The sequence below is a fragment of the Salvelinus fontinalis genome, chromosome 9, assembly GCF_029448725.1.
Source record: "Salvelinus fontinalis isolate EN_2023a chromosome 9, ASM2944872v1, whole genome shotgun sequence".
Lineage (NCBI taxonomy): Eukaryota > Metazoa > Chordata > Actinopteri > Salmoniformes > Salmonidae > Salvelinus > Salvelinus fontinalis.
Window position 1 is genome coordinate 59,823,430 of NC_074673.1, and position 21,598 is coordinate 59,845,027.

Consider the following 21,598-nt stretch of genomic DNA (forward strand, 5'->3'; position numbering starts at 1 on the left):
TGTCTCCAGATGATTATGCATATTCATGAATGAGCCTAATAGCATAGCATCTTTTTTCTCTTTTTTCTCTTATTATGTAATGTCAAATTACAGTACAAATACAGTACAATAACAAAAACATAGGACATCACTACAAGTATATTTTCTCTCAAGAAATATAAAATAACATTAAAGTAAAGCAAATAAACAAAAACACGAAATAAAAATCATTACACACAGTATTACCTGTGACAACAGGTTTTTTTAAGTTCCTCAAATAAAATAAACAGAAAAATGTCAGGAGAGTAGCAGAGCATCTCTCTCTTGAATACAGGAGGTTGATGTCAACAACCATGATCAAATATTTTAAAAAAATATAACAATAATGAGATTAATACAATGGTCGGTCTAATCCTGAATGCTGATTGGTTAAAACCGCATTCCAGCCGGTGTCTATTCCACAAGTTACCACCGGCTAAATGTATGACATTATGCCCTTTTACTCTGTTCCATCTGATCCACTGTCTCATCAGCCCAGTCAGGCAATTTTCTAACTTAATCTCCACTATAAAAAGCATCTAGACATTATCTCACATTTCTTTCAGACTAACATTCAGTATTCAACAGTGAAGTTTTGTATAAAACTTGCTGTCCAGCTCTCCGACACTTGCAACATTGTTTCAATATTCAAATTCGATCTCCAGCTGTCCCATAGTAATGAACTTGTCGGGAAGAGACAGGCAGGCAGCTTTCTCATTCAATTTAAATCATGAATCAGCTGGCATCATTTTGATAGATAAATACAAAGAATTTTATAGATGTATCCAAATAAATGTCACTAGAAAACAGTTTAAACAAATGCAAACGCAGCTCCTGTTGTTATTCTGCCTGCAATGTTTGAAGTGACTGTACAGTAGGTGGCGTTGTATGCAACTTTCAGTTGGCTGCGGTCCGCCAACCCAATCCCAAAGAAGAAGAAGCAGCTGGCAGCAGGAGCTATCAACAGGTTATTTTGTGTCTATCAAGCTAGCTAACTATCTAAATTAGACCTATTTTCTGCATGCAAATTTTGTAGTGAAATTAATTCTAGCTACCATGCGACAGCCAAGATAGCGCGCAGGGCAGTCTGCTAACTAAATACACATTAGCTAACCAGTAACTACCTAGCTAGCTACTGTAGACATACATTTTTACAATCACTTCTCTGTCGGAACTAGCTAACGTTAGCTTGTTAATTGTAGATTGTTTACCTACCTTATTAGCGCAAACCAATAAGGTAATTTATTGATTTAGTTTGGGACCAACTACCGGATTAATCTAACATTTTTGCTTTGCCTGTGATGACTCTGTTACAAGTTTAAAAGTCGCGGTTGCTGCACGTTTGGGAGGTGACGACGTTGAGTGCGATTACGGCTTGCTAACGCGTTAATGATAGTTTGCATAGTTAACTAGTGTAACTAGCCAACTGAATTGCTTCTTTAGACGCCAGGAGAAAAGTGTGAATCGGTTTTTGCTTGGTTGAATATGTTCTTATGGGTTACAACTGTATGAATCGACTTGAAATGGCTAGATATGTAATGTTTGCTCATGTGAAATGAACAAAAATATTAGAATTTGAACATGGACGTAACGTTATTTGTTTTTCTGATACTTGTTGCTGATATTTGTGGATAGCCGCCTTGGTAACAGACTGGATCAACGTTCCTTCCTGACTGTAATGACAGTGAGCAAGTGAGCCATCTAAAATTACATCGGTTCTAGTGAATTATCTTCCTGCATGCCATGCTCTTTTAATATGGCTTAATGCCGGTTGAAAAATGTTATATTAATATTGGTGTTTTGGTATTCTACTAAAGTTACTAGTCAAGGTAAGGACGGATCTATATGCTTGATCTGTCAACGTTACATGACATTTTGAGCGTGTGTAACCCACTCTTATAGCCAGCTTTTAGCTAACGTTAGCTAGCTAGCCTTGGTTATAGAATATATCAACTGTGTTGTTGTGCATGATGCCATTATTGTATTATTTTAGCAGTACATTATTTGTCACGGCCAATGTGTACTACGATCTCCTGTCAATCGTATGCAACATACGAATAAGCATAATCTGAAGACTAATATGGTGACCTATTAATGGCAACCCATGCACCAAAAATCGCTATGGCTTTTTAGCTGCTAATTGAACTGAAATGTACTGTAGCTATATACAGTACGTTTGATGCGAGTTCTTCGTCTCAGTCTTTGCAGCAGCAACCTTCTCTCGACTTTGACATGACTTAATCCGATTTGCTGGGCTTTATTTTTAGGGATGGGAAAGACGCCTGCTGTGGTGATCCTCCAGCGGCACCTCAGTGTCAGGTAGTGAAGGCCAAAGGCAATGCAGTCTGCTAACTGTCATCTGGGAAACCACCATATACAATGAAGAAGATATTCAACTTCACCAAGAAAAAGAAAGGATTCTCACCTAACACCTCGGACACTGGGAGTGTGCTGTCTGTGGGCTATGATTTGAAGGAGAAGGACCTTGGAAAGGTACACAAGGCTGCTTATGGGGGTGACTTGGCCAAACTGAAGCAGCTTGCCAAGAAGAATGACATCAATCAGCTTGATAAGGAGAACAGGTATGAAAGATGAGACTATTACCAGTTAGTAGCTGGTATTGCCACGGTTACTTTCTGTGGTCTGTACTTAGACAGTCCTTGTGTAATGTACTGTATGTGTGACAAGTGTTGGAGTATGACTTCTCCAGTCTCTACCAACCTGCGATAGACTACCGTTCTTTCCAGGGCAGGGGGTGAACTTGTAGATCAAGGTGCTTCGCGCCACAGATACCGGATGAGGCTACTTAGCCTACTTACTCATACTGCCACCCTATTTCAGTAGGCTAGCAAACCCTTTCTGTCACTGTCCTTAAGCTTTAGGATACTTCTATCCATGTCCCTGTGCTTGCAGCAGGCAGCACAGTTTATCCTTTATATGCTATTTTTTACCTTTTTAAAGGTCATAAACAGTGGCACGTTGTGGATGTGTGGTTTGAGCTCAATATATTTTTACCTACACAAAGCTGAGACCCTCCTCTTTAATATGGACTTTTAGTTGCTTCCAAAGTAGTTTCTTCCCCTGGAATTACATTTTTAATTCTTAATAATAAGTTGTTCTAATTTGATGGGACCAGGTAGAATGTGCAGCTCGCACCAGTGCAACCGGAAATTGTGATGCAACGACTTGAAATGGAGGGCCAAAGGACTGTTTACAATTTATGTCACCCTTGTTCACATTTCAGAACAGCACTTCACATTGCCTGTGCCAATGGACATACAGACGTGGTCCAGTTCCTGGTTGAGAGCAAAGCCAAGCTCAACCTATGCGACAATCAAAACAGATCCCCGTTGATGAAGGTACTGTGTCCTATTTTTTGCTTTGTCAGTGGACGGAAGAATCCAGCATTTTTTTCAAAAATAATTTAGGATAGAATATGATAGTTGATTGGCCATCTCAATTCAGATATGTTGCTGAGATGATAGGCTTATGTGTAGCCTAATTCTTATGTATTACCTGTGAGTCTTCCATATACATTTACACCTGGGTGGTATTCATTAGGTCACACTGGGAAGTGAATCTTTCCTTTCAAGCACAATTTGATATGCATTTAGATACAGTGCGTTCAGAAAGTATTCACACCCCTTGACATGTTCCACATTTTGTTTCATTTAAAATTGAGTCACTACAAAGATACAGGTGTCCTTCCTAACTCAGTTGCCGTAACCTCCCATGAATTTCACCATGAGTCCAATGGTGACTTTTTAAAACAGTTAAAGAGTTTAATGGCTGTGATGGGAGAGAACTGAGGATGGATCAAAAACATTATAGTTACTCCACAATGCTAACTAATTGACAGAGTGAAAAGAAGGAAGCCTGTACAGAAGACAAATATTCCAAAACATGCCTCCTGTTTGCAACAAGGCAAAAAAATGTGACAAAGCAATTCACTTTTTGTCCTAAGATTGAGAGCTTCAAGTTCCTTAGGGTCCACATCACCAGCAAACTATCATGGTCCAAGCACACCAAGACAGTCATGAAGAGGGCACAAAACCTATTCGCCCTCAGGAGACTGAAAAGACTTGGCATGGGTCCTCAGATCCTCAACAAGTTCTACAGCTGCACCACCAAGAGCATCCTGACTGGTTGCATCACTGCCTGCTATGGCACCTGCTCGGCCTCACCTCAAGGCACTACAGAGGGTAGTGCGTACGGCCCAGTACATCACTGGGGCCAAGCTTCCTGCCATCCAGGACCTCTATACCAGACGGTGTCGGATGAAGGCTGTAAAATTTGCCAACGACTCCAGCCACCCTTGTCATAGACTGTTATCTCTGCTACTGCACGGCAAGCGGTACCGGAGCGGCAAGTCTAGGTCCAAGAGGTTACTAAGCGGCTTCTAACCCCAAGCCATACGACTCCTGAACAGCTAATCAAATGCCTACCTAGACTATTTGTATTGCCCCCCCCCCCCCTTTACGCTGCCGCTACTCTCCGTTATTATCTATGCGTAAGTCACTTTAATTACTGTATATATTACCTTGACTAACCGGTGCCCCCGCACGTTGACTCTGTACCAGTAACCCCTGTATATAGCCTATCTATTGTTATTTTACTGCTGCTCTTTAATTATTTATTACTTTTATTTCTTATTTTTAAAGGTGTTTTTCTTAACTGCATTGTTGGTTAAGGGCTCGCAAGTAAACATTACACCTGTTGTTTTCGGAGCATGTGACAAATACAATGTTATTTGAACTAGCAAGGAAAGTTAGCTGGAAGCTATGTATCTTCTTCCATCGTAAAGTGTTCGAGCCTGTATGGATGTTGTTTTTTTTGAACAGTAATAGTTTCAACATTTGTACATGCTGTGTCACAAGTGTATTAGCCTCCCACTCATGCTACAAAGAAGTTAACATGATGCAGCCCAGACTCCCATTGCAAGCTAGCAATGATTAAGTGGAGCAGGCACGGTGCTTACTATATTAAGGGGGCTGAGATGATCGACAGGCTTGATCTGTGAGACACATTTGACTGAAGTACCAAAAGTAACACATTCTAGTACCAAACAGTTTTTTATATCCTGGTATCGAAAAAGTACCACCGATTCGGTATACTGAGCAGCACTATTTGGTAGGCAATTTGTTTGTCAACTTGTCTATAATTGGATACATGCAGCTTCTCTTCTGTCCTTACTTGATGCTCTACAATACGGATAAAGCCTTGCTCACCAGTATGATGTCATATATCCATAGAGTGAATGCATCATCAACAATGTAGTTGACATCTGTAAAGTTTTCTTTTTTAATTTCTGCTTCCCTCGAAGAGTGGTAGTGGCAGCTGCAATTTGATAAATTAGTATCACTATAATCTAGAACGTGTCCAACTACCTTTAACTTTTGCGAAACTCTTGCAATGGCAAACGTTGTGGATTGTTGCAGATAGAAATGTCATGAATGGAACGGATGTGATTCCTAATTCTAAATGTCAGTGATATTTTTTGTGCATAACATATTTCTATCTTAATGTTCCTCTCCTCCGTACCCCAGGCAGTGCAGTGCCAGCAGGAACGCTGCGTGGTCACTCTGCTGGAGCATGATGCCGAACCTAATCTGGTGGACATCAACGGCAACACGGCCCTGCACCTGGCCTCCTGCATCCCTGCCTGCTCCACCGCTATGCTGCTGCTGGAGCACGAGGCCAATATCAACGCCCAGAACAAGGTGAGCCGTGGGGCCATAAGTGACAATATGGGGGTAGCTCCAACTTGTAGTAGGAGCAATATGGTGGTAGCTCCATCTTGCACTATGATGGGCCAGGTTGAATTGTCTCCCTATTGGTTACACCAGAAGTGCCAAACTCAATTATTTTAGGGCTGAGCATCTGCGGGTTTTCGCGCCTCCCTTGTACTTAATTTACTAGTTAGGAATTCCCCTCATCTGGTTATCTAGATCTTAATTGGACACACATTTTAAAGGAAATAACAAAAACCAGAAGACACACAGGACACGGCCCTGCAGGAATTGAGTTTGACACCCCTGGCTTACACCAACCCAATCCTCTGCGCTACAGATGAGTCAATTTGTTGCTCACAGATACTCTAGCACCACTGTCACAGCTCAGGCACTGGTCCGAGAGAGAGATATTAACAAGGTTCCCGATTGCTGGAGAGTAATCCTGTCCCATAGGTTGATAGAGAAAGAGGATGAAGCTGAGGGTAGGAGAGCTGTTACTGTGGTGATACAAACATGAACTAAGCTATGTGGATATACAAGATATTTGACAATGCATGTTTGGATGATCTTGCAGGAGGGATACTCCCCACTGACTATGGCAGTGAAGGAGAATCATGCCGAGATGGCCGAGTTCCTCCTCAAGGAGGGGGCCGACGTCAACACTAAGGACCAGGGACACAGGTGGGTTTGTGTGATGCTTTTAAAGATCAAATCCATTTTCCTGAGATGGAGAGATCCGGTTGAATAGTAAACAAATAATGATTTTTTTTTATTATAATTTCCTTGACAATTTTTAAAAACAGAACCACAAATGTGGATACAATGCATTTAACCATTTGTCGAGGATGACCCAAAGAAGTTACATTTTAAAAGTAGGTGGACACCTGCTCGTCGAACATCTCATTCCAAAATCATGGTTATTAATATGGAGTTGGTCCCCCCTTTTGCTGCTATAACAACCTCCACTCTTCTGGGAAGGCTTTCCACTAGATGTTGGAACATTGCTGCGGGATCTTGCTTCCATTCAGCCACAAGAGCATTAGTGAGGTCTGGCGCTGATGTTGGGCGATTAGGCCTGGCTCGCAGTCGCCGTTCCAATTCATCGCAAAGGTGTTCGATGGGGTTGACGTTAGGGCTTTGTGCAGGCCAGTCAAGTTCTTCCACACTGATCTCAACAAACCATTTCTGTATGGACCTCGCTTGTGAACGGGGGCATGCTGAAACAGGAAAGGGCCTTCCCCAAACTGTTGCCAAAAAGTTGGAAGGACAGATTTGTCTAGAATATCATTGTATGCTGTAGTGTTAAGATCCCCCTTCACTGGCACTATGAAAAACAGCCCCAGACCATTATTCCTCCTCCACCAAACTTTACTGTTGGCATTATGCATTCGTGCAGGTAGCTTTCTCGTGACATCCGCCAAACCAAGATTTGTCTGTCGGACTGCCAGATGGTGATGCGTGATTCATCACTCCAGAAAACGCGTTTCCACTGCTCCAGAGTCCAATGGTGGTGAGCTTTACACTCCTCCAGCCGACACTTGGCATTGCCCATGGTGATCTTAGGCTTGGTTGCGGCTGCTTGTCAATGGAAACAAATTTCATCAAGTTTTCGACAAACAGTTATTGTGCTTACATAGCTTCCAGAGGCAGTTTGGAACTCGGTAGTGAGTGTTGCAGCCCGAGGACAGACGATTTCTAAAAGCTACGCGCTTCTGCACTCGGCAGTCCTGTTCTGTGAGCTTGTGTGGCCTACCACTTCGTGGCTTAGCTGTTGTTGCTCCTAGACCTTTCCATTTCACAATAACAACACTTACAGCTGACCTGGGCAGCTCTATCAGGGCAGAAATTTGACAAACTGACTTGTTGGAAAGGTGCTGTCCAATGACGGTGCCACGTTGAAAGTCAGAGCTCTTCAGTAAGGCCAGTGTTTGTCTATGGAGATTGCATGGCTGTGTGCTCGATTTTAAAGACCTGTCAGCAACAGGTGTGGCTGAAATCACCAAATCCACTAATTACATACATTTGGCCAAACATGTTACACATTCACAGCTAAAAGCTAAATTGCAGTAAAAATCACATAGCCAAAATAATTTAACTGTGCAAAACATAACACATTTGTATCGTCCTCCAGATGGTTGCTGTCCTTGGGAATAGATTGCAGAACTAGCCAGCCAGCATCATTCACTGTCCAATCTGTTTTGGTTGCGACGACTTGCAAGTAGCCTGGCTCCGCCTTGCCTTGCACATTTTGTCATTGCCTCGCCATCCTCACTGAGTCGAGTCGGCTCAGTCATTACGCTAAACCTGCCCAAGTGATCTCCATTGGCTGAATGGTCTCCCAGTCCCGGTGTAGCGTGCTTCCATTACAGCGCCACGATTCAGCACGAGTCCAGTCTGTCCAAGCCTCCCGACACCTCAGAAGAAATCTCCGGCATGAGCTCCCCAAGGACAGTATGTTCAAATGAAAACCGCATTGGCAAAGCTAGCAGCTATCTTAGCAGTCCAATAGCTCTAATACATTTCCCTCTGCTATTGAAAATAACAGATCCCAGATTTACTTGATCTCTATCTAATTATCTACCAATAGCTTGCAGAAAAGTAATTGAACATAAAAACACTAAATATAATAACATTTGCTAGCTCTTAACAGCTCAGCTAGGCTGCCCCCTAGGTTGCCATGGCAACTCTTCCTTCTTTCTTCCCTGCCTTGATGTAATCTGTGATCTGACACACATTAATAGGTGATGGCATGGGTTCCATTACTTAGCTTTTGTTATATCAGTGATTAGGTTACTTCAAGGGAATGGAATTTTGGAATGCTTGATTCTGATATTGGAGAATGCACAGACCGATATGTGCACGTTTATTCAACCTCCATCTTGTGCTACCTTTAGGTCCCCATTGATGATCGCTGCTTGCAATGGACAAATCAGTATGGTGCGGCTACTCCTGCAGTACGACGCAGACATCACCTTAAAGGACAATAATGGATGGTCGTCCGATGACTATGCTGTGATGAACGGACACCACGCGTAAGTACTCAAACTGTCAATTCCTTAGACATGGAATCATGCAGTAACCAAAAAAGTGTTAAACAAATCAAAATATAATTTATATTTGAGATTCTACAAAGTAGCCACCCCTTGCCTTGATGACAGCTTTGCACACTCTTAGCATTTACCTGGAATGGTTTTCCAACAGTCTTGAAGTTCCCACATCTGCTGAGTACTTGTTGGCTGCTTTTCCTTCAGTCTGCGGTCCCACTCATCCCAAACCATCTCAATTGAGTTGAGGTCGGGTGATTGTAGAGGCCAGGTCATCTGATCCATCACTCTCCTTGGTCAAATAGCCCTTACACAGCCTGGAAGTGTGTTGGGTCATTATCCTGTTGAAAAACAGAAGATAGTCCCACTAAGCGCAAACCAGATGGGATGGTGTATCGCTGCAGAATGCTGTGTTAGCCGTGCTGGTTAAGTGTGCCTTGAATTCTAAATAAATCACAGACCATGTCACCATTAAAGCACCATCATACCACCTCCTCCATGCTTCTCGGTGGGAACCACACATGCAGAAATCATACTCTGCGTCTCACAAAGACACAGCGGTTGGAAGCAAAAATCAAAAATTTGGATTCGTCAGACCAAAGGAGAGATTTCCACCGGACTAATATGCCAAGCGTCACGTCTGGAGGAAACCTGGCAACATCCCTATGGTGAAGCATGGTGGTGGCAGCATCATGCTGTGGGGATGTTTTTCAACGGCAGGGACTGGGAGACTAGTCAGGATCGAGGGAAAGATCTAACGGAGCAAAGTACAGAGGGGTGTCCTTGATGAAAACCTGCTCCAGAGTGCTCAGGACCTCAGACTGGGGCGAAGGTTCACCTTCCAACAGGACAACGACCCTAAGCACACAGCCAAGGCACTGGAGGAGTGGCTTCGGAATATGTCTCTGAATGTCCTTTAGTGGCTCAGCCAGAGCCCGGACTTGAACCAGATCAAACATCTCTGGAGAGACCTGAATATAGCTGTGCAGCGACGCTCCCCATCCAACCTGATAGAGATTGATAGGTTCTGCAGAGAAGAATAGGAGAAACTCTCCAAATACAGGTGTGCCAAGCTTGTAGCGTCATACCCAAGAAGACTCAAGGCTGTCATTGCTGCCAAAGGTGCTTCAACAAAGTACAGAGTAAAGGGTCTGAATACTTATGTCAAAGTGATATTTCAGTTTGAAAAAAATATCTAATCCATTTGCAAAAATGGACCTAACCTGTTTTTGCTTTGTCATTGTGGGAGATGTGTAGATTGAGGGGGGGGGGGATAATTTTGATCAATTTTGGAATAAGTCTGCAATGTAACAAAATGTGGAAAAAGTCAAGGGGTCTGAATACTTTCCAAATGCACTATATACTCTACATGGCCAACAGTATGTGGATCCCTGCTGGTCGAACATCTCGTTCCAAAATCATGGGCATTTATATGGAGTTGGTCCCCCCTTTGCTGCTTTAACAGCCTCCACTCTTCTGGGAAGGCTTTCTGCTATATTTTGAAACATTGCTGTGGGGACTTGCTTCCATTCAGCCACCGGCATTAGTGAGGTCGGGCACTGATGTTGGGTGATTAGATCGAGATCGGTGTGGAAGAAATGAACTGGCCTGAACAGAGCCCTTACATCAACCCCATCAAACACCATTGGGATAGATTGGAAAGCCGACTGGGAGCTTTTTATTACTTTTATTGTTATTATTATGTGTTATTACTTTTCAATTTTTTTCTCTACCTTGTTGAGAAGGGCCCATAAGTTAGCATTTTACTCTTAGTCTACACCTTTTCTTTACTGTTTGTTTACGAAGCGTCTGACGGATAAGTATTAATTTGAACAGCATTTGATGTTTGCCAAAAGGCACCTAAAGTACTCTCAGACCCTGAAAAATAAGATTATCTGGTCTGATGAAACCACATTCACAAAGGTGCGGTGCCAGACAGATTACCAGGACGTGTACTCAAAGCATGCACGGACCAACTGGTGTCTTCACTGCCATTTTCAACGTCTCCCTGACCGAGTCTGTAATACCTACATGACAAAAGGAACACCTATTTGAGATTTCTGTTCATTGTCCACAGCCTTGCGTTCAACACCATAGTTCCCACAAAGCTCATCGCTAAGCTAAGAACCCTGGGACTAAACACTTCCCTCCGCAACAACACATCTGCCACGCTGATTCTCAACACTGGTGCCCCTCAGGGGTGCGTGCTTAGCCCGGTACCGGAGCGCCAAGTCTAGGACCAACAGCTTCTACCCCCAAGCCATAAGACAGCTGAACAAGTAATCAAATGGCCACCCGGACTATTTACATTGACTCCCTCTTTGTTTTTACACTGCTGCTACTCGCTGTTTATTATCTATGCGTAGTCACTTTACAAATGACCACGACTAACCTGTAGGCCCGCACATTAACTTTTTATATCGCTTCGTTATTGATATGTAATTTTCTTGTTACTTTCAGATCACATTTTTTTTTTAAACTTTTGTTTATTTAGTAAATGTAACTGTTTCTTGATCTGCATTGTTGGTTAAGGGCTTGTAAGTATTCGTTGCATGTGGCAAATAACATTTAAATTGTTGTCCGTTGTCTTTTCTTAGTTGTTATAGCACAGTTAACAGATTTTCTATTCTTGTTCCACCAGCCATATTGTCTCCGTGTTCTGATGTACACCTGTGTGTCTGTCTTGTTCTTTTTATGTGACTTATGCTGGTGACGAATCCAATTTCCTCTTTGGGGGTCAATAAAGTTCATTTAACAGTAGATGCATTTCCAATCCTGTGTCATCCTTGTTTCAGTTGTTCCCATCTCATTATTGAGCATGGTACCAAGAGGAAGTCCATGCCGTCTCCCGCCCACGCCCCGGCCAAAAAGAAGCGAGCGTCCATGTTGTGCAGCCCTTCCGAAGAAGCAGGCTTCTCTCTGGGGGGACCAGCAACTGACAAAGATGGTACATAAAGGATTCCATTTCACCTCATCATAATATTACATTGATTTATGTGTGTTTACTAATGACTATAACGCAAATGTGAGTTACTCTATGTATTGTCTTCTGTAACAGGTTATGGCAATGTGCAATTTTTCATGTTCATTTCCATGTTTTTATTATTCATTCACCTCGATTGTTTCATTTACCCCTCATGCAATACCACTTGGCTGGATCTAGAGAAAGGAGCGAGTGAAGGAGGGAGAGGTATTGCCAGCAGTGAAAATAGCACAACAAGATCAGACAAACTTGTAAAGCATTGTGTAATTTCAGAGATGAAAGGAACGTGTTTGTGAGGCATTTAGGCTACTGTATCTTCTATCTAAGGTCTAACTTTGGTATTTAACTGACTCATTTGTGTTCAGCTAGCGTTGGCCTTCTTGATCCCAACGGGGATAGACGTCTGAGCTTGTTGTTCTATACACTTGATTGCAGTGTTTTGTAGTGAGCTTTTCTCCCCGTGGCTTTTCTCATTTGAGATAGTTAGGGTGTGAAAATCTGCAGTGTAAGATTAATAATTTCATGGTGAAGCTGTAGATGTATGCCTTTTGTTATTTGGGATCATCAGCTGATTTTTTAAATGTTATCACACCTAGAACTGTTGAAAGTGATCCTTGACAATACTAATTTGGCTTACCGCGTTGCAGATGTTGAAGACCAGTCGCAAACGGAGTCAATAAGTCGGTAAGCAATGACCATCGTTATCTCGCGAGCTTACATTCTGTTTCAAGCGCAGTGTTCAGGATATGGGGATCAGGCGTCATCTTCTCTGATATAGTAAGTACATTTGCGCAACCATGAGCCTCATTACTTCTCTGCATCAAATTGACTTACATTTTAGGGCGTCAAAAAGTGCAGCTGACGATTCCTGGCCATCCTCAGATGAAGAGGACGAATTGGATATAACCCCAAAGGTCTTTATGATGAATCCATTATTTGCACAACCATCTGTTGATTCATTTTGAGTTTGACCAGCTGTATGATTTTACTTTTATCTTACAGAAACATCCAAAGCTAAACCTAAAGAAACTGATGAATGCCTCCAAAAAGGGAAAGAATGACGGTAATATTTTAAGTTTGTTCACTTATTAGTAACCCTCTGTTAGCCTGTGGCTGTGTAGTAACTTATCAACCCTGCCCTGTAGCTGTAACCGATCTCGAAAAGCCATGGAGCGGCCCTGAGGCCGAGAGCGAGAACCGAGTCCAGAGAAACCCATCCCTTCCCAAGGCTTTCCCACCCAGCAGTGCCCCCCAGCATCTAGTCTCCCCCTCACCCTCTGCCTCCTTTACCTCCAAACCTGCCCAGATGACCTCTACCCGTCTTCAGAGTTCCAGAAAGGTAATGTAGTGTAGCTAACACTGTTATCTTGAGCTTCTGTGTGACACCTTTCTCTCCTCTTTCTCCTTTTACTCATCCATTAACACATTTACAAGCAGAAGGCGACGGAGCGGAGCTGGATGAGACTCAGGGGAGTGAGCTGCCCTCCGAGCAGCCGTCTGGTAGTAAGGCGAGAGGTAGAGACTCACCTGAGGAAAGCCCCGAGGGAGATGAGGATGATGATGATGAAGAGGAGGACGAAGATGATGACGAAGACGATAAAGACGACGAGGATGAAGATGATGATGACAATGAAGATGACGATGAGGAGGAAGATGAGGATGATGAAGATGACTATGAAGAAGAGCAGGAAGATGAAGAGGAGGAAGAGTGTGACGTTGCTGCAACTTCGGTCAAGGCAGAAGGAATTGGCGCAGAGGAAGTGCCCAAAATGTACAGTGCTGAAGCTGTTGATATTGTTGATGAGGATCATCAAACTATTCCCGGTATTAAGTTCTCTGATAGTGTAGTAGCTGATTCAGAATATGTCGATACAGCTGGAGAGATGGGGGCTCCTACGAATGTTTTCAATGCGGAGAGCCAAGCCAATGAGAGAATGGTTCCTGAGATTCTATTTGGAACATCAAACTATGGTATCCCAGCGACTCTAGATGTAGAGGAGGACTGTGTGGTGTCAGCCATCAGGGTAGAGTCCAGGTTTTCAGATGAAGAGGACAGTTTAGGTTATGAGCTAAATGGTACATCAGATCATAAGTTTGTTCCAGAGCCAGGTTTTCCGGCAGTGCCCAAGACTCCCCCACACAGCACAGGAGTTCTTCCATCACAGAGAAACTTGGATGATTTTGATGATGATGAAGAAGAAGGGATTGGTGATGAAGATGCACCTGCAGACTGCTGGAGTGATGAGGAAAAGCTTATTGCTGATGATGAAGATATCAGAGAAACTTTAGATCTTACCTCAACTCTTGGGGAGCCGAAAAACACAAGCACAGTTTCTCATGGTGAAACGCATAGGCCAAGATCTTCAGACGATTCCTTTGATTCCAAAGATGATGATGACATTGCTAAACCAAAGGTAGATAAATGCAAATCCTCACGGTATTCCCATTCAGATGAAAATGACAAAGACGATGGCCCCTCATCCACTAAAGATGATTATGATGAGCTAAATGAGGATTGCGTTCAATCAAAGGTGGATAAATGCAACTCCTCATGGGATTCCCCATCAGATGACAATGACAAAGTCGATGGTGCTTCAACAACTAAAGAAGATGAGATAGTTGATGAGATTTCCCATCTTGAAGGAGAAGATCTAAGATCAGATTTCCAACTAGAACCATCCACCTCCCCCGTGCAAAGCATATCACCAAAGTCCTTCTGGAATTCTTCATCAGATGACAATGTCAAAAAAGGTGCCTTACCCATTAGAGATGGATGTTTAGAGGTTCATGTTTCAGTAGAGGCTGGTAAGTTGTCACCCAGCCTGAGTGTCGCAGCACCAAGAATCCGGGCCGAGGACCAACAGCGTTCAGATGATTCATGGGAAGACGAAGATGTGGTAGATGAAGTTGAGGAGATGCCAAAAGACGATGCCTCTCCTGCAGAGTCTCCAGAACCAGGAGAGAAAAAGGCTGCCATTAAAGAATCATTTGAGGATAATTTACCAGGAATTGGTGAACAAGTTGAGGATAAAAATATGTATGATGATGATGGTTCGGATGATGATTACTATGTGAATAGGGATGTAGCGGCTACAGGGTCTCCTGAACCTGAAGAAGCCATTGCTCCCATTCAACACAAGACAGATGAGAACTCTCCTCGTAACTGGACAAGCCCTCCATGGTCCCCCAGAAGAGAGATAAAGGACATGGACAATTTGGGGAGAGGGCCTTCAACTCCAAGAGATTTGCTATCACTAATATCCAGGCCTCCAAGTGCAAATGAGCAGAGCTTGACATCAAGAGACTTGGTATCACCGATATCAAGGCCTACGAGTAAAGTATCTAGGCCTGCAATTACAAATGAGCAGAAGTTGCATCCAAGAGACTCGCGATCACCAATATCCAGGTCTACGAGTGCATTATCCAGACCTACTCCTGCAAACGAGGAGATGTTAAGTAAAGGGGCTGATGAACTGGACCTCTCTCAACCCCAAAAGGATGTTGAGTCAGATGAGTCAGTTCCTGTGTCAATGATTGATGATTGGCAGGATGAAAAAGAGATAGCAGACGACAAGGGACAGGATAATGCCATGAGTGACAAAGAGAGAAGCGAAGACACTGACAGCCAATACCAAAAACTGCAATACGATTTTGCCAGTGGTGCTATTAAAGTTCCTGATGAGGGAAACAATTCTGATAACACACAAGGAATTCTAGGAGAAGAGGACATTGAGAGCATTGGTGAGAACTATGATGTGAAATCAGGTAGACTTCCAGTGACACCAATAAAACATAGTCTTGAGACTCGTAAAATGTTTGGAAATACTTCAAGTGAAGACGAGGCTGCCTCAGACCTTGATTCCGAGGATGACCCAACGCCTGATGCCATGAATGCTGCTCACACTCCAATAGAGGACATAGATGAAATCTCTGACGAACAAGGTGGACTTGACCAGGAGACTACTGACCAGAATGACCCTGGTGAAACTCATGAGGCCAACCCTGAGAAGGATGACGTCGAGCTACAGAGTACCCACAGCAAAGACCCTAGTTATGGCGCTGCTGTTCAGCAGCATGAGTCTGACATGAGCGATGGATTTTCAGATCAAGAGGAAGTATTGCCTCAAACAGACATTGATGATGTCGATGTTGATTCACCCTTCGAGGATGAGCCAGAGTACGTTGAAAGGGAAACATTAGAGGTTAGAGACAATGAAGACCCAGTCAAAGGCATCAATCTGCCTATCAAATGGGTAAGAGTTATAGGTGGTGAGTTATAGTACAACAACTAGGCTTTAGGCATGTAGTTCAATGTTTTCTTTTGATTCCTTCAAACACAAACCAATATTATAAACGAATCATCATCGAAAAGGCGCTTGTTTTTCTCCACTCAGGAAACAGATTCCACAGAGGATGAAGAAGATTACGATGAAGACAGAGGTGGTGATGAAGAAGATGAGGAAGAGAAAAGCTTCAAGGAGGAGATGGGAAAGACAACATATCAGACAGAAGAGGAGAAAGACGATTCCCTTGTTGATGATTCACCAGTCCCCGGAGGTGAAGACACCTCCAAAGAAAAACAAAGAGGTAACTTGCTAAATCTAAAGAGAAAAATCTCTCTGTCCAGAGAGTACTTTACTTGAAATATATATATATATATTTAAATGCAACATTTGGAAACAATTCCTTCTTAGATTTCCTTTCTGAGTTGGGTCTGGAGAAGGGAGATGATGAGGAAGACTCATGGGACACTGAGGTACTGTAAAAAAACAAGGAATATTTTTGGACTCCCTGGTAGCACTGTCAGATTTACTAACAGACAAACTCCTCTTCCAGTCTGGCTCTGTCAGTCCCAGAAAACAGCATGGCCGAGATCCTGCGAAGGTGCCACATGTTTCCATTATTTCAGGGGAGAACAAAGAAGGTAATTCTCATTCTCACATTTATCTGTAAAACGTTTAACCCCATCAGCACTTGATGCTCTCTAAGCAAAAGGATGAATGACTGGCGTTATAGCTATGCTTTCTTTGCGATCATTCTAGCTATAATTTGACGCTCCAAGTATGACTATCCTGCAAAATGTTTAACTTTTGTATACCAGCCACTGTGGCAGGTAGATTAAAAAAATGACCAGCCACTCATATTTTTGGTTTACCAGCCAAAATATTTTTGGTTGCATTAATTACACCAAAAAACACAAAACAAAACGGATGATCATGTTTAGTAATGTTTCTTAAACAAGGAATGTCTTTCTAGTAAGAACTAATGTGGTATATTGTTCTATTTATTTTATTTTTTGAGTCTTTTAACCAGATGAAGGAAAAGGAAACCGCACACTGCTCTTGATAGTATCACCGATATTTAATAAGCTTACGTATCGGCCACACGGCCTTCGTCAGAGCTTTTGGGATTTTTTGAAAGTTGCACCCTTATGTAGACCTGGCTCCACCCACATCCGTTCTACACATCGAAGGGGGTTGGAAGCAAAGGAAAATAAATAAGTGCTACCAAATATAACAATGTGCATTTCATAACTCTTACAAAAGTGTATAAATAAGGCGTATTGAACACTTCTGTATAATCTCAATGAGGACATAGCAAGTTCATTAGTCATTGGGTACATCATATGAAAAACGTCAGAATAATCTACAAGAGACACACATTTCATGTTCCAATTCACAGCATAACATACAAAGGCATTTCATCATTAAGTCCTTTTGGAAACAATGTCTGGAGGGTGAAAATCCAAAAACATTCTCTTTTACTCAGAGTATTATTAATATCACCTCCCCTGTCTGATATCTTAACTTTCTCTATGCCACAAAATCTAAAGGTGGAAATGTCATGCTTCATGTCATTGAAATGTACAGCGACTGGATACTCCCTGTCGTTTCTCCTGATTGAACTTTTATGTTCACTAATTCTCTGTTTAAGAGAGCGGGTGGTTTTACCGACATAACAGAGCCCACATGGACATTTAATAATGTAAATAACATGGGTGGTGGAACACGTAATAATGTCATTTATTTGGAACCTTTTTCCTGTGTGTGGGTGACAGAAATATTGACACTTCATCATGTTGTTGCACTGTGCGCATCCTCTGCATTTATAGCTCTGTCTCCCAAATAGTGTGCTAGTGCTGCCAGCCCCCCCACATGGGGAATGCTGGTATAAAGACTCTCGACGTCTAATGTGACCAAAATACAGTCTTCTTTTAAACCCGTTATTGGTGAGATCTTGTTTATGAAGTCTATAGAGTCCTTTACATATGATGGCAATGATTGCACATGAGATTTAATAAAAGAGTCTACAAAGTTTGACAATGGCTCTAGCATTGAGCCTATTCCTGCAACCACTGGTCTGCCTGGATAGTTGCCTTGTTGTGTTTTAGGTTTGTGTAATTTCGGTAAAATGTATAAGCATGGACGTATGGCACATTTACAACAAAGATATTCATATTCAGGTTTTGAGATAAGGTTGTTTAATAGGGCTTGCTCCAAATTAGAGCAAATATCCCTTTGGAACACCTGTGTGGGATCAACACTCAGTTTTCTATAGAAACGTTCATTGCTGAGTTGTCTCTGAATTTCTTCTTTATATTTGTCATAGTCTAAAACAACCACAGCACCACCCTTGTCTGCAGGTTTTATAACCAAAGATGAATCTTTCATTAATTCTTTGAGTGCCAGTTCTTCTGTTCTCGTGAGATTCTTCTGAATATGTTTTGTTTGTCTTGTATATACTGACATGGCTTCTTGTTCGACTAACCTACAATAGGTATTGATCGAGGAGTTGTTAACCATAGGACAGAATTTGCTTTTGGGCTTAAAATGGGTGCCAGTTCCTTGATGTGTTACTAGGCCCGAATCAGTGTTGTGTGAAAACACATGCTTAAGTTTAATCTTGCGAAAGAATTTAAACAGATCTACTTTCGTATCGAATGGTTTAAGGGCCTCTCTTTTGTACCTACATGTACAGATAAACCATTCGATACGAAAGTAGATCTGTTTAAATTCTTTCGCAAGATTAAACTTATCGGACCCAGCTTTGCCGGCTGAATTTAAATATCCACCACGTATTGTGTATAGGAGAGGTCGCAATTTACGCGATAAATTGGTTCATGCCAACTGCCAGCCACTTAAGAAAATTAGCCAAGCACTTTTACGCCCTCTACCAAATGGTAGCTATAAATGCAGAGGATGCGCACAGTGCAACAACATGATGAAGTGTCAATATTTCTGTCACCCACACACAGGAAAAAGGTTCCAAATAAATGACATTATTACGTGTTCCACCACCCATGTTATTTACATTATTAAATGTCCATGTGGGCTCTGTTATGTCGGTAAAACCACCCGCTCTCTTAAACAGAGAATTAGTGAACATAAAAGTTCAATCAGGAGAAACGACAGGGAGTATCCAGTCGCTGTACATTTCAATGACATGAAGCATGACATTTCCACCTTTAGATTTTGTGGCATAGAGAAAGTTAAGATATCAGACAGGGGAGGTGATATTAATAATACTCTGAGTAAAAGAGAATGTTTTTGGATTTTCACCCTCCAGACATTGTTTCCAAAAGGACTTAATGATGAAATGCCTTTGTATGTTATGCTGTGAATTGGAACATGAAATGTGTGTCTCTTGTAGATTATTCTGACGTTTTTCATATGATGTACCCAATGACTAATGAACTTGCTATGTCCTCATTGAGATTATACAGAAGTGTTCAATACGCCTTATTTATACACTTTTGTAAGAGTTATGAAATGCACATTGTTATATTTGGTAGCACTTATTTATTTTCCTTTGCTTCCAACCCCCTTCGATGTGTAGAACGGATGTGGGTGGAGCCAGGTCTACATAAGGGTGCAACTTTCAAAAAATCCCAAAAGCTCTGACGAAGGCCGTGTGGCCGATACGTAAGCTTATTAAATATCGGTGATACTATCAAGAGCAGTGTGCGGTTTCCTTTTCCTTCATCTTGTTCAATTGATGCCATGCACCTGCAATTAAGATTGCTCAGATGTGCGAGTGCCTTTTTGTATTTGAGTCTTTTAACCAAAATATCACAGATGAGACCAAATGTTTCAGCTGCCCCTTTAATGGTTACTGTGGTAACAGGGCCACTCGTGTTCAGTTGTGCCTGTGCGAATCTGACTAGTAGAGGCCTACGATGTCTCTTTTCTTCGCTAGCAGTGGAAGCAGACTCCAACAATGAAAAACAACCTAACTTGTGAACAAATAATGTAAATATCCAAGAAACACGAGGATAAAGTCTCACTTTAGTAGTAGTTAGACCAATGTTTATGCCTGTGCCCATAGAGCCCCACAGTGGAGGTGTCATATTACCCATATTAAACATGGAAATGGTTCCTATTATTTTTCCACCATTCATTTGTTTCGTGTAGGCTTAACCTCGTGTGACGTTTTAATAACCATGTAAATCTCTCGGGGACAAGTCGACTTTTAGATTACAAATCCCTGCAAGCTCCTGCACATCATCTCTATCTGACATCTATGCTAACAGGTATTGTGTCAATTTAGTTGCTCAAGACGGTTTTACGGAATTTTCAATTTAAAGACATTTAGCCAATTTATTCATTACTAAATTTAGCTAACATTCGATAGTTAATCCAGAGATTCTTACCTTTGCCACAATTTGTCAGTCTCGTCCAGAGCATCATGGCGTTTGTAGTTTTTTATGATCGCCACATTAGCAGCTAATTAGCGTTTCATTTTTGGGGGGTAAATATATTGCCGTCATTTCCTGTCAAACTCTGATACCTCCTGCTCCTCGACCTGTTGCTTCAGCTTGTTGTTTCCAAAGTTTTTTTTACTTGGTTTTATAAGTGTTTGTGTCAACACCTGCTACCAACTAGCCAGCTAGCTAGCTATGTTGCAATGGAGCCCGCTTCACCTGGAATATCTAACAAACATTTCCAGCGCTGTAGAAGCTGTGTTTATTATGCGCTGGTCCGGGACACTAATGACAATCCAGAGTTCCAATGTGGCAATTGTTTGCTAGCGGAGGATTACAGGAATGAGGTGGCTATGCTTAGCAAGCAAATCTCAATTTTGCATGAATTTATGAGAAAAATGCAAATCAGAACTTTCTCGTTCTCAACTCCTATGGCCTGATGGATATTTCCCTGACTTGTCATCTGTCCCTATCCGAATGGTCTGTGCTGCCTGGAATTTGTGTGCCAAAGAAGTCGTCTCCATTTGCTTCTCCTCCTTCATCTTGTAATGAAGACTGTTCCAATCAGCGCTGGGCCCATGTCCCAAGTTGTGGAAACCAAACGCAGCGGCATGCTGCTAAGTGGACGAGATTGACTGCAAGAGGTTCGGAGCAGATTGACATAAGAAGTAGCGTCGCTGCACTGGTGCCTGATCTACCTGCACCTTCATTGCTGGGATTGCCTGTGTCATTGATTGCCTGTGTCATTGATTCCCACATGAACTATGATAGACTCTTTTCCTGATGCAAGTGCTGTCCTCCTGACTGTCGATAGGCTGAGAGAGCACAGGAGCCAATCACAAAGTTTCACCACATTCCCATTTGTTCTCTTGCAGATATAAGAAATTATGATAATGATGCCGACAATGTCCCAGAAAAGGTGAGTACAGACTTCGGGAAAACACTCAAAGTTAAGAGCCACTATTCTTGGTGTGAAATGTAACAATATTTTCCTCTCGGTCTCAACAGCCAGAGAAAATCAAAAGGGAAACTCTGTCCATCTTGACCAAGCTTGAACTGTCCAAAAAAGATGCTGACAAAAAGACTGGTGAGGAAAGTTTTTTTTTGTTGTGCTTTAGTA

At 42.2% G+C, this 21,598-nt stretch overlaps 1 protein-coding gene across 7 annotated transcripts in view; it reads left to right on the plus strand.

Annotated features, from left to right (window-relative positions):
- The first annotated feature begins 995 nt into the window (after positions 1 to 995).
- si:ch211-272n13.3 (ankyrin repeat domain-containing protein 26) overlaps positions 996 to 21,598 on the plus strand; it is a 101,297-nt gene continuing 80,694 nt past the window's right edge. For 5 of the 7 annotated variants that reach the window (XM_055934969.1, XM_055934972.1, XM_055934971.1 and 2 more), the window contains exons 1-17: positions 1,264 to 1,710; positions 2,286 to 2,600; positions 3,263 to 3,377; positions 5,565 to 5,738; positions 6,325 to 6,431; positions 8,645 to 8,782; positions 11,590 to 11,741; positions 11,958 to 11,984; positions 12,425 to 12,461; positions 12,619 to 12,691; positions 12,780 to 12,840; positions 12,923 to 13,116; positions 16,172 to 16,364; positions 16,472 to 16,533; positions 16,614 to 16,701; positions 21,354 to 21,397; positions 21,487 to 21,565. In XM_055934969.1, the coding sequence (XP_055790944.1) occupies positions 2,398 to 2,600; positions 3,263 to 3,377; positions 5,565 to 5,738; positions 6,325 to 6,431; positions 8,645 to 8,782; positions 11,590 to 11,741; positions 11,958 to 11,984; positions 12,425 to 12,461; positions 12,619 to 12,691; positions 12,780 to 12,840; positions 12,923 to 13,116; positions 16,172 to 16,364; positions 16,472 to 16,533; positions 16,614 to 16,701; positions 21,354 to 21,397; positions 21,487 to 21,565 (1,747 nt within the window). In that variant the 5' untranslated portion in view covers positions 1,264 to 1,710; positions 2,286 to 2,397. The other 2 variants (XM_055934968.1, XM_055934970.1) reach the window with 2 other exon arrangements.